Here is a 13,399-nt window from a genome sequence, read left to right as displayed (position 1 = left end):
TGAATTAAAAGTTTGTAAGGCTTATTTTTATTGGTAAAGTGGGTTGTTTTGCAGGGTTATCAACGGCACATTCTTACAATTATTTAACGTGATAAAGGCTTTGCTTAAGTAATCTTAAAGGACCATTCACCACACAACATGAATCATTATGTAGAGACAAGCACATAATATAAACGGAATAAGGCATGTATCAGGTATAATACACACCCTGTATTATATTTTCTAAACTTTAACAAGTAATTTGCACTTATTACTATTATATTTATATTTTATATTCAACTACATTTATATTGTGTAGTGTTAGAGAAGTCCCAATATCCTTGGTATTATCGCTTCTGTTTAATATTAAAGAGAAGAGTAAAATACATTTACAGTAAATATGTATTCATGTTCCTCATGCATTATTACTCACATCTTTATCATGTTCACACACAAGTTAAGATAACTTATATGTTGTGAACTTCAGACTAGGCTGTCTTATGCCAACATAAAGTTTGTCCACAAACTTTTACCATAAGTTTCATAATGTTATGTATATTCATGTCACCCTGGTGAATATCATAACATCTAACCCCCTAGTTATTTGTAACCCTTTTTCACACATTACACTCTTCTTGTTCATATAAACAAACCATGCATTTACTGTGCTGCAAACTCACTGCCTTAATGAGTTCAAAATACAGCTGTAAAGTCCACGGTTTTCCCTATACGTCACATTCAGTTTCAACATTACAGCTCATAGGTAAACATTACATGAAAGGCTTTGTGTGCACAGTGCGACCTTTGGTTTCTGATGTCAGAGGTGAAGCTTTTCTCTAAAACAAAAGTGAAAGTTTTTCAGACCAGAACCGTATTCTGTAATAAACTGATGTAGAAGCTTCAGGTAAATATGCCTTTAACCCGCATACTTGATTTATATGTATATGTATTGAATACAGTTTAAATTTACGTGTTGTTACTAATAGATTTGAAATGTTTTCGAAAGATTTTCTCTTTATTTATACAGCTCTCACTCGCTGTAGTGGAGCGATGATGAAAGTTTGTCCTGTAATAATTTCAGTAATGATCAAGGTGTCAATGCTATTATTAAGATAATATGAAGCGCATGACCACGCGGTGCTTTATATTTGGCTAAATTGATGAGCAGAATGACTTTTGCATATATAAACTCGAAGATGTGTGGGTGGGTGGTCGGAGAAAAACCCCGACATTCTGCCCTGTAAATGTCAAAAACAGCCTATTTACGTCCCGTTGAGATACAATTAAATTACCGTCCTACTGACAGAATAGGCTATAACGGTACATATCTTGCGATTAAGATCTAGGTATGCGAGGTAACTTTTCCACGTGAACACGCACCAGCGCGCCCTTTTAAGTGGCAAACGTTAAATAAAAAGGCTGGTTTAGCTGCTGCGGCGAAAATGCCAGTAAAACCGACTATTATCAGCTTAAAATAAATTTAGTTGGACTTGATAGTGCACAATACTTAGTTACATTTTCCAAGCATCTGTGCTTAGTTTAGGATGTTTATTGGGAAAAATGTACTTCATTACATAAAGCATAGAATCATACTGTGTATTTTTAATATTGCATATTAAAATTTATTTAATACCTAATTACATTTCAATTGTGTAATTTTACTTGAGTAAAATACGTTAATGTACTTATAACACAAAAACGTATTATTTATAAAATGTAATAGAGTCAAAATTATGCTTTGGAATGTATGTTTATCAAAGAAAAACACGGATAAAAATCAAATAGGCTACTTGAAAAAAATATTTTAAGTAGAAAGTAAAACCTCTGCTTGATTGACCCCAGCAACAAGGGTCTGTGGACGTTGTTGGCATGAACAATCTATTTATTTCTCCTTTCGGTGTTTTTTTTTGGCAGTCTGTAAAACGATAGCTCCGAAATCTTGTTAATCTGTTAGTACAGTCTATCGCATAACAGATGTTTCTCATTTCGACGCGTTTTCACCGTGTTTTTGACGATGTCCTCAAGCCGCTCTGTCTTTTGCCACTCAGTGGGCGTAACCGCAGTCCCTCTCGCCGACGGTGACGTCACGTGCATACCCTCTATACAGTACATATCTTAACATTGGCTATATAGCTATGTGGCAATAGCCACAAAGTATCGCACACAGGCTGTCTTATACACAACGAGTCGCTATACGTTTGTGCTGTCATTGCTGAAATGTCACCTGTAGAATGATTCGTAATGGTAGCAGACGCCTTTTTTAATGTTTAGCCTAATGATCTTCACCTAATGTGCATGTAATAAAATTGTTAATAATATTGTTTGATATTCTTCAGTGACCAATGAAATGTTTTAATAATTGTGCCATGAAATAATCTTTTACACATTTATTGATTGAAAAATGTGCACATGGTTTATTGAATTTTTATTTTAATTTCTTTAATTTTATATTAAACCAGTATCGTCATTGCACAGAAGTAAAGTTAAGCTGTAATTTGACGATTGTCCTGCAGGTGTAACACTGTCACTAGGGGTACAGAATCAATGACTGCAGAATGTAACCCTTCATCATTTACTTCATTTACAAATTCGCTTCTTTTCAGAAGATAAGGAGAAATGGCTCACTGTGCTGATGTTTCAAACATCAGTATCTCAGCAAAGGATGGCAGCAATATTTCAGCACCAGTCTTATCAAACTTAGAGGTTAAAGGAAACATAAACATTACAAACTATTTTACAGGTATGTCTTTTGTATGTTAAAGTGTCACAGTAAAACATATTAATAGGTGGCATTGATTTACAAATATAATAACGTAACCTACAGGAAAAATTCTTCACATTTACTGACATACGTTTTTGTAATATTTTGTTTCAAAATCTAGATAATGTTGAATCTGGAGCTGAAACTACAGGTATGTATTCTCTTTAACCAGACGTGCTAGAGGTGGAGAGCTGTGCCCACCTATACATACAAAATCTTTACCATAAAGAATATAGAATGTAGTTGTTATTTGTGAGAGAGTTAGCCTATAAAGAGTTGTGAAATGTTTGACCGTGGGAAAAAAGCGGAATAACTCGACACTTTCTCTTCGTCCATTCACGGTGGAGGGCGGGACAAACACAACACCAACCAATCACCACATTCTACTTGTACAAACATGTCTGTAAAGTTTTCTCTTTCTCTCTACGAGTGTTTATTTCTCTACCAGGAGATTACTAACATAATATGATTATTTTTTTCCGCGAAATATAACTATTTATTCGCGAAATCATCAGATTAGTTCACTGGACATCCGTATCATACCTGTAGCATTATGTCCTCCAAGGAAAAACGCCTCAGCCCAGCTAAACGCTGCCAAGCAAGCGCCGACAGTCGCCGTTTTCAGAAGACAGCCTGGCGTTTTTAATACTGCATTTAATGGTTTGCCAGCAGCAGATAGTTTGCCCTAATAAGCTAACCATTAGCAACAAGATAATGTTTTCTGACCCGGACTCACCGTTGGCTCTGGGGCAGGGATCCAGTGCCCGGACAGCGTCATACACATCTCCTGACGCAAACAGTATAATGTTTAGGACATAATACCATATTGTTTATATTCTGTCTGTATAATGGACCAGCGTAATGCAACGAGGACAAACACACGGTTTCAGCAGCAACAACATAAACAAATGTCTTTTGTGGACTAGGTAGACTTCCACATAGAATCAATAACAACAGAGTCCTGTTACATTAGTTTATTTTTTATATCAAGGGAAACAAATAACAAGTAAATTACCTTCCTTCATATATCATATTTAAAGCATATCAATCAATATAATGAATGCATACAATGTTAGCTTCAGGTCTTTCAATTATTACCTGGCAAAACCTCTCCTCACAGTTGATCCATGCTCGTCGTCTCCCCTTGACTAGCAAACCAAAACATTTTATTTTCAGCAATGTATTTATTTCATCACTTTAGCCACTAGCCAGACTGATAAATAAATACAGACCACAGTGGCCGGTTGCATAAACATAGCCGTGACGTTAAGACTGCGTCTTAAGAATGATTCTGACTAACTAGCAATTAGTTAGGCCTAATCAGTCTTATTATTTGGATTTAAATTAGACCAATCTACCTTTCTATGTAACATACTTAAAACAGTTATGATCAGTCTTGAAAAAAAAATTCATGACTAACTTTTAAGACTAGTCTTAAAGTTTTATGCAACCGGCCACGAAAGTTCGGTTCAGGCGCACAACTAGGGCTGTCACGGTTATGAAATTTGTCTGACGGTTAATTCCTTAATAAATCGTGACGATTATGGAGATTATTTGCCTGTTTTGGTTTTTTTTGTTCATGAAATAATTTTTACACATTGTTGTGACTATTTAAATAAATACTTTTGCAATGTTTACTTGGCTGTAAATATTAATACACATAACACATAATAAGCAATTATTTAATGAATAATTCTTTAAAAAACTGAAAATTAACTGAGAAATAAACACAACAAAGCATTTAAATAACTGAAAATAAAAATGCAATCAAAATAATCTGACCATACCAGAACAGGCCTTAAATAGTAGCCAATCATATTAAGATCATATTAGTACTGGACCATCTGATACAGCTCCCCCTTGTGTTTTTAAAGAGATGTGCAATCATTGCGGTGATCTGAAATAACGATGAGACAATCATTTAATCATTGTGACAGCCCTACGCACAACATTTGTCAGTCCGATGAAACCGTCTTTACAATACCTGCGCTATTCCAACAACTTCCAACAACGAACTGCATGTGTCTGTATTAATTAATTATTTTTTAAGTTCTTATTTGATCTTTATATTTAGTGTATTTTATGTTATTTAACTGCACAGATATATTTATACCACTTAGAATATGAATGCCCCCTTGGCCTGTACTGTATGTTCTAGCGCCGGGCCTGAAATTAACCCTAGTAATCTTTGCTCATATTTGGAGTTTCTATTTACTTATTTATTTATTTATTTATTTAACAATTAATTATGTGTCCTTATATATAAATATGTCAATCTAGTGATAAATTGACAAAAATCCTATCATAGCTAATTTCTCAATGCATCTCAAACACAACCAAATCTAACTCAAATCAAAGTTAAAGATTAAAGGGACACTTCACTTTTTTTGAAAATATGCTTATTTTCCAGCTCCCCTAGAGTTAAACATTTGATTCTTACCGTTTTGGAATCTAGTCAGCTGATCTCTGGTGCTAGCACTTTTAGCATAACTTAGCACAATCCATTGAATCTGAATAGACCATTAGCATTGCGCTAAGAATAACCAAAAAGTTTTAATATTCTTCCTATTTAAAACTTGAGTAGTTATATCGTGTACTAAAGGGCTCGTTATAGTCGTGCGTTGGTCCTACGGCGTAGCAGCGACGGCGTAGGTTCCGCATCGGTTTTCATTTATACTTTTGCGTCATCGTCCGCGTCGACGTGCAAACACACGCGCGACCGCTTGTAGGCAGTATCCACGCATGTAACCACAGTAGCAGCACAAACGTGAAAGAAGAAGAAGCTAAGCAAGTTAACCCACAAACAAAGAAGAAACAGCAACTTGTTGTGTATAATTTGAGAAGACCAGCAATGATGGAAGTAAATAAACAGTGACTTTTGATCCAGTTTAAGTTAAATCACTCCTCAACTTGGCTCATCTTTGTTTTCACCGTCACAAACGGAAATACCTATGACGCAGTTTTTTTTACCTGACGGGAGGGGTTCTGGTGGACCAATCACGGCGCTTGCGGTCCGCGTAGATCTGACGCGCTGTTAAATTTTTTGTGAGGTGCGCGTAGAACCTACGCATGACTATAAATCGCCCTTAAGACTGACAGAAAATTAAAAGCTGTGATTTTCTTGGCTGATGTGGCTGAAGACTATACTCTTAAACTGGCGTAATAATCAAGAACTTTGCTGATGTAACATGGCTGCAGCAGACGTAGTGATATTATGCACTGGCTGAAAATAGTCCCCTTGGTATTTTCAATGGCAGGGGACTATTTTCGGGCAGTGCGTAACATCACTACGCCTGCTGCAGCCATGTTACTCTCATTCGCCACTATAGTATAGTTCCTAACCATATCTGCCTAGAAAATCGCAACCTTTTATTTTCTGTCTGTCTTAGTACACGATGTAACAACAGAAGAGTCAAGTTTTAAATAGGAAAAATATAGAAACTCTTTGGTTATTTTTTAGCACGAAGCTAATGGTTTAATCAGATTCAATGATTTGTTCTAAGCTATGCTAAAAGTGCTAGCGCCATACCCGGAGATCAGCTAAATAAATTCCAAAACAGTAAAAATCAAATGTTTAATTCTAGGGGAGCTGGAAAATTAGCATTTAAAAAAAGGGAAATGTCCATTTAATTATCATTACCATACCTGTACAGTTTAGTCAGCAAACAAATAAACTGATTATGTCCTCCATTTTTGCAGATACAGTCTCATTGATCGCTGAATACAAGTCGTCGATACTGTTGGAGTATGCTTATTTGACGGAACACACCTCTCGTGCAGGTGAACAGGTGCTCCTTAATGACCGTTACAGTGACCCGATGATTGTTCACAAACACAGAGAAAGGGAGGAGAAAGAGCAGGAGATGCTTTCAAGAGGAGATAAGTTCTTCATCTCCAGAACTAACCAGAGAAACAAAAGCATCAGCCTCAATCAACTTTTTAGTCCGGAGAGCGAGGCTAAGAAAGGTGTGCCGAGAGCTGTAATACTCCAAGGAGACTCTGGAAGTGGGAAATCCATCACCGCACTTAAGATCCTTCTGGATTGGGCTTCTGGAGAGCTTTACGCTGAACTCTTTGATGTTGTGTTTTATCTGAGGTGTCAGGAGCTCAGTGGTCTTTCGGGTGAGATGAGTCTGGTGGAAGTCTTGGACTGCAGCTTGACTCAAAATGAGATTACTCAGATCCTAAAGGACAAATCACAGAAAACCTTGTTCATTGTCGATGGCTTTGATGAACTCGTTTTGTCCTCAACCAATAAGTCCTTGCCACCAAAACCAAACATCAAAGCCCATCCAACAACCATTCTCTGTTCTCTTCTGAAAGGACGAATGATGAGAGATTCCTTCCTGCTGGTCACCACAAGGTCAGCAGCTGTAGATAAACTGGAAGGCGTTCTTAAAAAGCCACAAAGCTTCATGGAGATCTTAGGTTTCTCAGAGAAAGGAGTGATGGAGTACTTCCAGAAGTTCTTTGAGGACGAAGAGTTCTCTAAACAAGTATACGAGCAGGTCAGGGTGCACGAGATGCTCTACACTGTTTGCTTCGTTCCAGTCTTCTGCTGGATCATCTGCACAATTTTCAAGAAAAAAGGAAAAGCTGCCATTGCTGCCAGTGAGCTGACCACCACCACCTCCATTTTTGTTGACTTCACGGTAACGATGTTGAAGCATCACAGTAGTTTAAGTCATGAGGAACAGTTCAACCTACTAAAGAGTCTGGGCCAGCTGGCGGAGAGCGGGACGCCAAAACGCCAAATACTGTTTCGCAAGAGCAGTCTTCCGAAGGAAATCTCAGGTATTCCCAACGTTCCCTTTCTCTGCACGTTTCGTCAACAGGAGAGAACGTTTCTAAAAGAGATGGTTGGTTTTATGCACCTCAGCTTCCAGGAATTCTTTACCGCTCTCTCGTATTTATTAACGAACAAGTCGGAGGTGAAAATTAAAGTCAAGGAGCTGCTTGAACTGGCAGGCAATGGGAGGCACAACGATCATCTCTTACCTGTAATCCGCTTCCTTTTCGGTCTCTCTAACAAAAAGGTTAGTCGTCTGTTCGTGGGGGAACAGCAGCGGTCTGCATCTTCTGTCATCCGTGCGCAGCTGGAGAAATGGATAGGCAGAGTTTTAGTGAAGAACATCATGAACACCTTTTATATGAGTGATTTCATTCTTCATTGTCTTTATGAACTTCACGATAAGGACATTTTAAAGAATGTTATGAGGCTCTGGGAAAAGTCAGGCATTCACATACACTGGACTCTGAAGAGAATTGACTGTCAGGTCATCATGTTTTGTCTCCAGTACAGTAAACAGATTAGCAGATTGGAGCTAAGGTGCAATGCAGAACATCTTAAAGCGCTTCATTCTGCCATCAGCAGGTGTTACACACTGTGGTAAGTGCTGGTAAATGACATGATTTTTTACACTGTTAATAATATTTTAAAAGTAGTAGTTTACGTCCTGATCATTTATCTATAGTAAGGTTTACTTTGTTTTAATTTTAAAATGTGCGAATTAGCATGAAGTTATTTTCATAAATTAGCATAAATCGTTGTTGTTCGGTGATGTGGATGCTAATATAGTATCATTATAGTTATAGTTCTTTATAGTTCTTTTCTTTTTTTTAAGGTTGGAATTTGAATCCATGTCAGACACTGATGTTGATGTCCTGATTTCAGGTCTGGGGACGAAGAAGGAAGTTGGCTATCTGAAGTAAGGTTCTTAATGTTGAGATATGTAATATATGTTGTCTTGCCTGTAAGCATGCAGTAAATGTAACAAAACACCATAATATCATAAGTGAAATCCAGGAACTACATTACTAAGATAACCACTGACTAGCTGTAAACATTCACCAACGCTTCCTGTACATCATTACATCATTACATCATATGTAAAGTGATGTGTTTGTTGCAGGATGCAGGATGGAGATCTATCAGATGAAAGTGTGCAGAAGATCTTGAAGTCCATCCTTGGTCAGCAGTCAGTAGGTGACATTCGCCTTTCCGTGAGGACCATCAGCTATGACAATGCAAATCTAATCATGAACTTTCTCATTAAAGAGATGATGGGAAAAGAGTTCAGGTGAACTGTCAATTGAACACAAAGACGGAGGTGAACAAATACATGCATGCAACAATATAAGTTTATGTAGAGCTCATTTTGTTTTTCACATTTGGTCTTTACAGCATTTGCATTGCCAGTCAAGCAGAGACGAGAGAAGAGAGTCTGTGCTCTGAGTTCACAGTTAAGACCCAAAAAAATTCTTGCTGGTAATGCAGCTAATTTCTTCTGTATATGCAAAACTAGCTTTCCTCCTCTTCCAATTCTTGTACTCCATATGTCATCTTTTTATCTTCTCTTTACCATTTGTTAAAATAAAAATATTAAAAGGTTTTCCTCTGAAATTTTAGGCTGACTGTCGGGCACTCGGAAGAGGATGAGGTTGAAATCTTAAAACAACCTGGTGTTGGTTATTATCAGGCTTTTTCAAAAATATCCTTTGCGATCTCTACTACATCCGAAATATCTACAGTTGATTGGAGAGATTTCCTCAAGATATCCAATAACCTCAGATGCTTCTCAAATGTGTGAGTACTCATATGTTCCTGTGGAAAACCTTACTCTTGCTAACAACCTCATTTATCCATGGATTAATGTATTTTAGTTATTATTGTATTTTATATTGTATTTTTATTTTTGTTTCCAGTAAAGATGTAGAGTTTGGTGAAAACCTGGATTTACTTTTATCATTCCTGAATTCAGTTCCTGGTTTAACTGAGGTAGATATACATGCCACATACCTGACAGAGATTTGGACCTCAAGGATTCTTTCTTACCTTCATGTCAATCCCAAGATTTCTTGCGTAATGTAAGAAAAACATTTGTTTGTTAAATCTCACTTTAATGAATTGATGATCATCCATTACTTTTTCATTCCTTAGTTTTTACTGAAGATGCAAACAGAAAAAAAAACTAGAAAACTGGCGGCCGGTGACTCTTTTGAAGGGTGTGAATTCAAAATATGTATTAAGCATGTCATGTGTGTTGCTCGTCATGTCAAAATATGTGCGTCATGTTAACTTATGTGCATCATGCGTCATGTCAAAATATGTGCCTGCAGCACATGCGTCGGGATTTTAGATTAAAATGTTTTACAATAGGCAGGTCTCTGGATCAACGATCTCTTCAGATTTGAGACTGAACTTTGTAATAATGCAGATCTTATACATGCACAAAAAGAAACATTAAATTGTATTATTTTATCCTCTTAAATTTATACAGATTGTGCTTGAGGGGGTCTGTGATTGGATGAAAGGTGTAAGAAGATATATTAAAATATTTGCTGAAATATGAGGGGTTTATAAGTATAATGCATAACAAATGTCTATTTAGTTTCCATTTTTTTCTCATTTTGTTCGTGTTTTTGTGTCTTTCATGGCTTTGTCTCTCATTTACTATAATTATCATATCTGCCACACTGGTTTCTCAAAATCGGTATCAGTATTGGCCATTCAAAAACCAATTTCTGTTGACCACTAGAATAGATATTGTATTTGATCACATTCATTCCCTTTTTTCTCTTTTGCAGGTTTAATGTGAAAATTGTCTTGATGAGTGATGTTGAAAGAGTCTGTTCAACGTTTTGCGTCTCTAGAAAGCCATTTGTGCGGTAAGCCGTCTTCTTTTGATCTGACTCATTTGGTTAAGCCTGTAACTCTGATACAGTAACATTGTTTTGTACCTTTTGCAGGTATAAGATGCATGACAGTGAGAAAGATAATCCATCATTGATCCTCTCATTGGACAGATGGGCTTATGATGCTGTGTAAGAAATTTATTACCGAAATCTCCTTGCATCTAAGTTGCCAATGTTACTGAATATTAATGAAAATGAATATATTTCTGTAGACGCTGTAGCAGTGGAAAGCCAGTTCAGTCGCACCCTCATGACACACCAGCTCTTGTGAAACTCAACCTCAGTGTTCCTCCTCTGGAAGGATCTCGTTTCACTTGGGAGAAACTTTTCCAGGAGACCTACCAACTTATTCAATTGATAGAAAAGTGAGTTTGTGTTCAGTTTTTTTTTTTTTTTTGACGACCTAGTTAAGGCGGTAGGGCCTTAACTAGGTCGTCAAAAAAAATAAAATAAACATTTCGCTGTTCAAAAGATCTGCAATGTATGAAGTTTTTTGATTGATGTATAACGAAATAACAAAATTACACTTTAGTCACATAATATAGTTAATGGAAATGCCGACATTTTGCAATGTTTTTTGTCTTTTGCGCAAATATTTAATGGAAATCAGGTTTTCCCAAACTGGGGTGTGCAAACCTCTAGTGGTTGGCTAGGGAATCGCAGAGGGTTTTAGAGTTGATGAAAAACAATTAATTAGTAACAATAAATCCATAAAATGTAAATAAATGTATTAAACATTTTAAAAAATTAAATAAAAACACATACTATTAAAAATATATATTTTTAAAAATGTACATTTTATTTGTATAATCTGAATGTCATGTGACCATTAATTCAATTCAATTTTATTTATATAGCGCTTTTTACAATTTGGTAATTGTACCAAAGCAGCTTTACATAATAGATGCAGTGAAAAGCACAGAAAATCGACAGATAGCATAACATAATACACGATAGCACAAGCAGCTAAATTGGCTGCGGCTATAAATCAACATAAGCGAACGTATTACTAATGTAACGTATAGAAGTTAAGCCCAAGAAGCCTGCCTCCCCGGGTTGAAAAACCCCCTAGGAGAAAAAAACCCAGATTTTAGCCAGGGAAGTAAAAAAAGTCCTAGGAGGGAAAAACCCTTGGGAGATATATATACATTGAAACGGATAAGGAGATTAACCGGATTCTGCCGGTGGTCATTGTACATTGCACACATTACACAGTACTACAATAGTATCAGAAATCTGAGAACTCATGCAAAATGGACAAATACGTTCAATGTATCATTACAAAGAAAATTACTAGATGAAGGTCCAAAACAGGTAATAATAACAATACCTATGTAACATATTATTGATAAAAACTTTAAAACTAATGTACAATAAATGTTTTTTAAGGTAAACATGCAAATGTGCTTTTAAATTATTAAAATTACTAAATCTTAAGGGTACTTCTATTTATGTCAAGGGTGTTCAGCTGACAAAAACGTTTGAAAACCCCTGCCAATAAAGCACCATTTTTGGTCACATGTTCATAAAGGAAGCACTTTCTGATTTGCACTACAACAGAAGTTTTTTGACAATAAGCCTTTTAAAGGTTTATTTGTAAGACTATAGGTAAAGTAAATACAACCCCAACACAGAAAAAGTTGGGACACTGTAAAAATTGTGAGTAAAAAGGGAATGTAATAAGTTACAAATCTCATAAATGTATATTTTATTCACAATAGAATATAGATAACATATCAAATGTTTTAAGTGAGACATTTTGAAATGTCATGCCAAATATTGGCTCATTTTGGATTTCATGAGAGCTACACATTCCAAAAAAAGTTGTGACAGGTAGCAATAAGAGGCCAGGAAAGTGGAAGGTACATACAGGGAACGGCTGGAGAAGGACCAATGTTTAGGAATAGGAATGTTGTCCCATTCTTGTCTAATACAGACTTCTAGTTGCTTATCTGTCTTAGATCTTCTTTGTCGCATCTTCCTCTTTATGATGCACCAAATCTTTTTTATGGGTGAAAGATCTGGACTGCAGGCTGGCCATTTCAGTACTCAGATCCTTCTTCTACGCAGTCTTGACTTTGTAATTGATGCAGTATGTGGTCTGGCATTGTCATGTTGGAAAATGCAAGGTCTTCCCTGAAAGAGACGACGTCTAAATGGAATCAAATGTGTCTAGAACTTGGATAAACCTTTCAGCATTGATGGTGCCTTTCCAGATGTGTAAGCTGCCCATGTCACACGTACTCATGCAACCCCATACCATCAGACATGCAGACTTCTGAACTGAGCGCTAATAACAACTTGGGTTGTCATTGTCCTCTTTAGTCCGGATGAAATGGCGTCCCAGTTTTCCAAAAAGAACTTTAAATTTTGATTCGTTTGACCACAGAACAGTTTTCCACTTTACCAAAGTCCATTTTAAATAAGCCGTGCCCAGAGAAAACGCCTGTGCTTCTGGATCATATTTAGATATGGCTTCTTTTTTGACCTACATAGTTTTAGCTGGCAACAGCGAAGGACACGGTGGATTGTGTTCACTGACAATGTTTTCTGGAAGTATTCCAGAGCCCATGTTATGATTTCCATTACAGTATCATTCCTGTATGTGATGCAGTGCTGTCTAAGAGCCCGAAGATCACGGGCATCCAGTATGGTTTGTCGGTCTTGACCTTTACGCACAGAGATTGTTCCAGATTCTCTGAATCTTTGTATGATATTATGAACTGTAGATGATGATAACTTCAAACTCTTTGCAATTTTTCTCTGAGAAACTCAGAAAACTATTTTTTGCCGCAGCATTGGGGGAATTGGTGATTCTCTGCCCATCTTGACTTCTGAGAGACACTGCCACTCTAAGAGGCTCTTTTTATACCCAATCATGTTGCCAACTGACCTAATAAGTTGCAAATTGGTCCTTAAGCTTTTCCTTATGTGTACATAAAAATGTTCTGGCCTCTTATTGCT

The 13,399-nt window shown here is 36.7% G+C and overlaps 1 protein-coding gene across 3 annotated transcripts in view; it reads left to right on the top strand.

Annotated features, from left to right (window-relative positions):
* The first annotated feature begins 727 nt into the window (after positions 1–727).
* LOC129441627 (uncharacterized) overlaps positions 728–13,399 on the top strand; it is a 30,802-nt gene continuing 18,130 nt past the window's right edge. For 2 of the 3 annotated variants that reach the window (XM_073872369.1, XM_055201276.2), the window contains exons 1-12: positions 728–883; positions 2,583–2,719; positions 2,862–2,891; positions 6,440–8,129; positions 8,365–8,448; positions 8,653–8,820; positions 8,925–9,008; positions 9,150–9,326; positions 9,446–9,607; positions 10,328–10,408; positions 10,490–10,564; positions 10,648–10,800. In XM_073872369.1, coding sequence (XP_073728470.1) covers positions 2,596–2,719; positions 2,862–2,891; positions 6,440–8,129; positions 8,365–8,448; positions 8,653–8,820; positions 8,925–9,008; positions 9,150–9,326; positions 9,446–9,607; positions 10,328–10,408; positions 10,490–10,564; positions 10,648–10,800 — 2,828 coding nt within the window. In that variant the 5' untranslated portion in view covers positions 728–883; positions 2,583–2,595. The remainder of the gene's footprint in view (positions 884–2,582; positions 2,720–2,861; positions 2,892–6,439; positions 8,130–8,364; positions 8,449–8,652; positions 8,821–8,924; positions 9,009–9,149; positions 9,327–9,445; positions 9,608–10,327; positions 10,409–10,489; positions 10,565–10,647; positions 10,801–13,399) is intronic. The other variant, XM_073872367.1, reaches the window with a different exon arrangement.

The sequence above is a fragment of the Misgurnus anguillicaudatus genome, chromosome 2, assembly GCF_027580225.2.
Source record: "Misgurnus anguillicaudatus chromosome 2, ASM2758022v2, whole genome shotgun sequence".
Lineage (NCBI taxonomy): Eukaryota > Metazoa > Chordata > Actinopteri > Cypriniformes > Cobitidae > Misgurnus > Misgurnus anguillicaudatus.
Note: the sequence above shows the minus strand (reverse complement) of the source record. Positions and strands in the feature narration are given on the sequence as shown.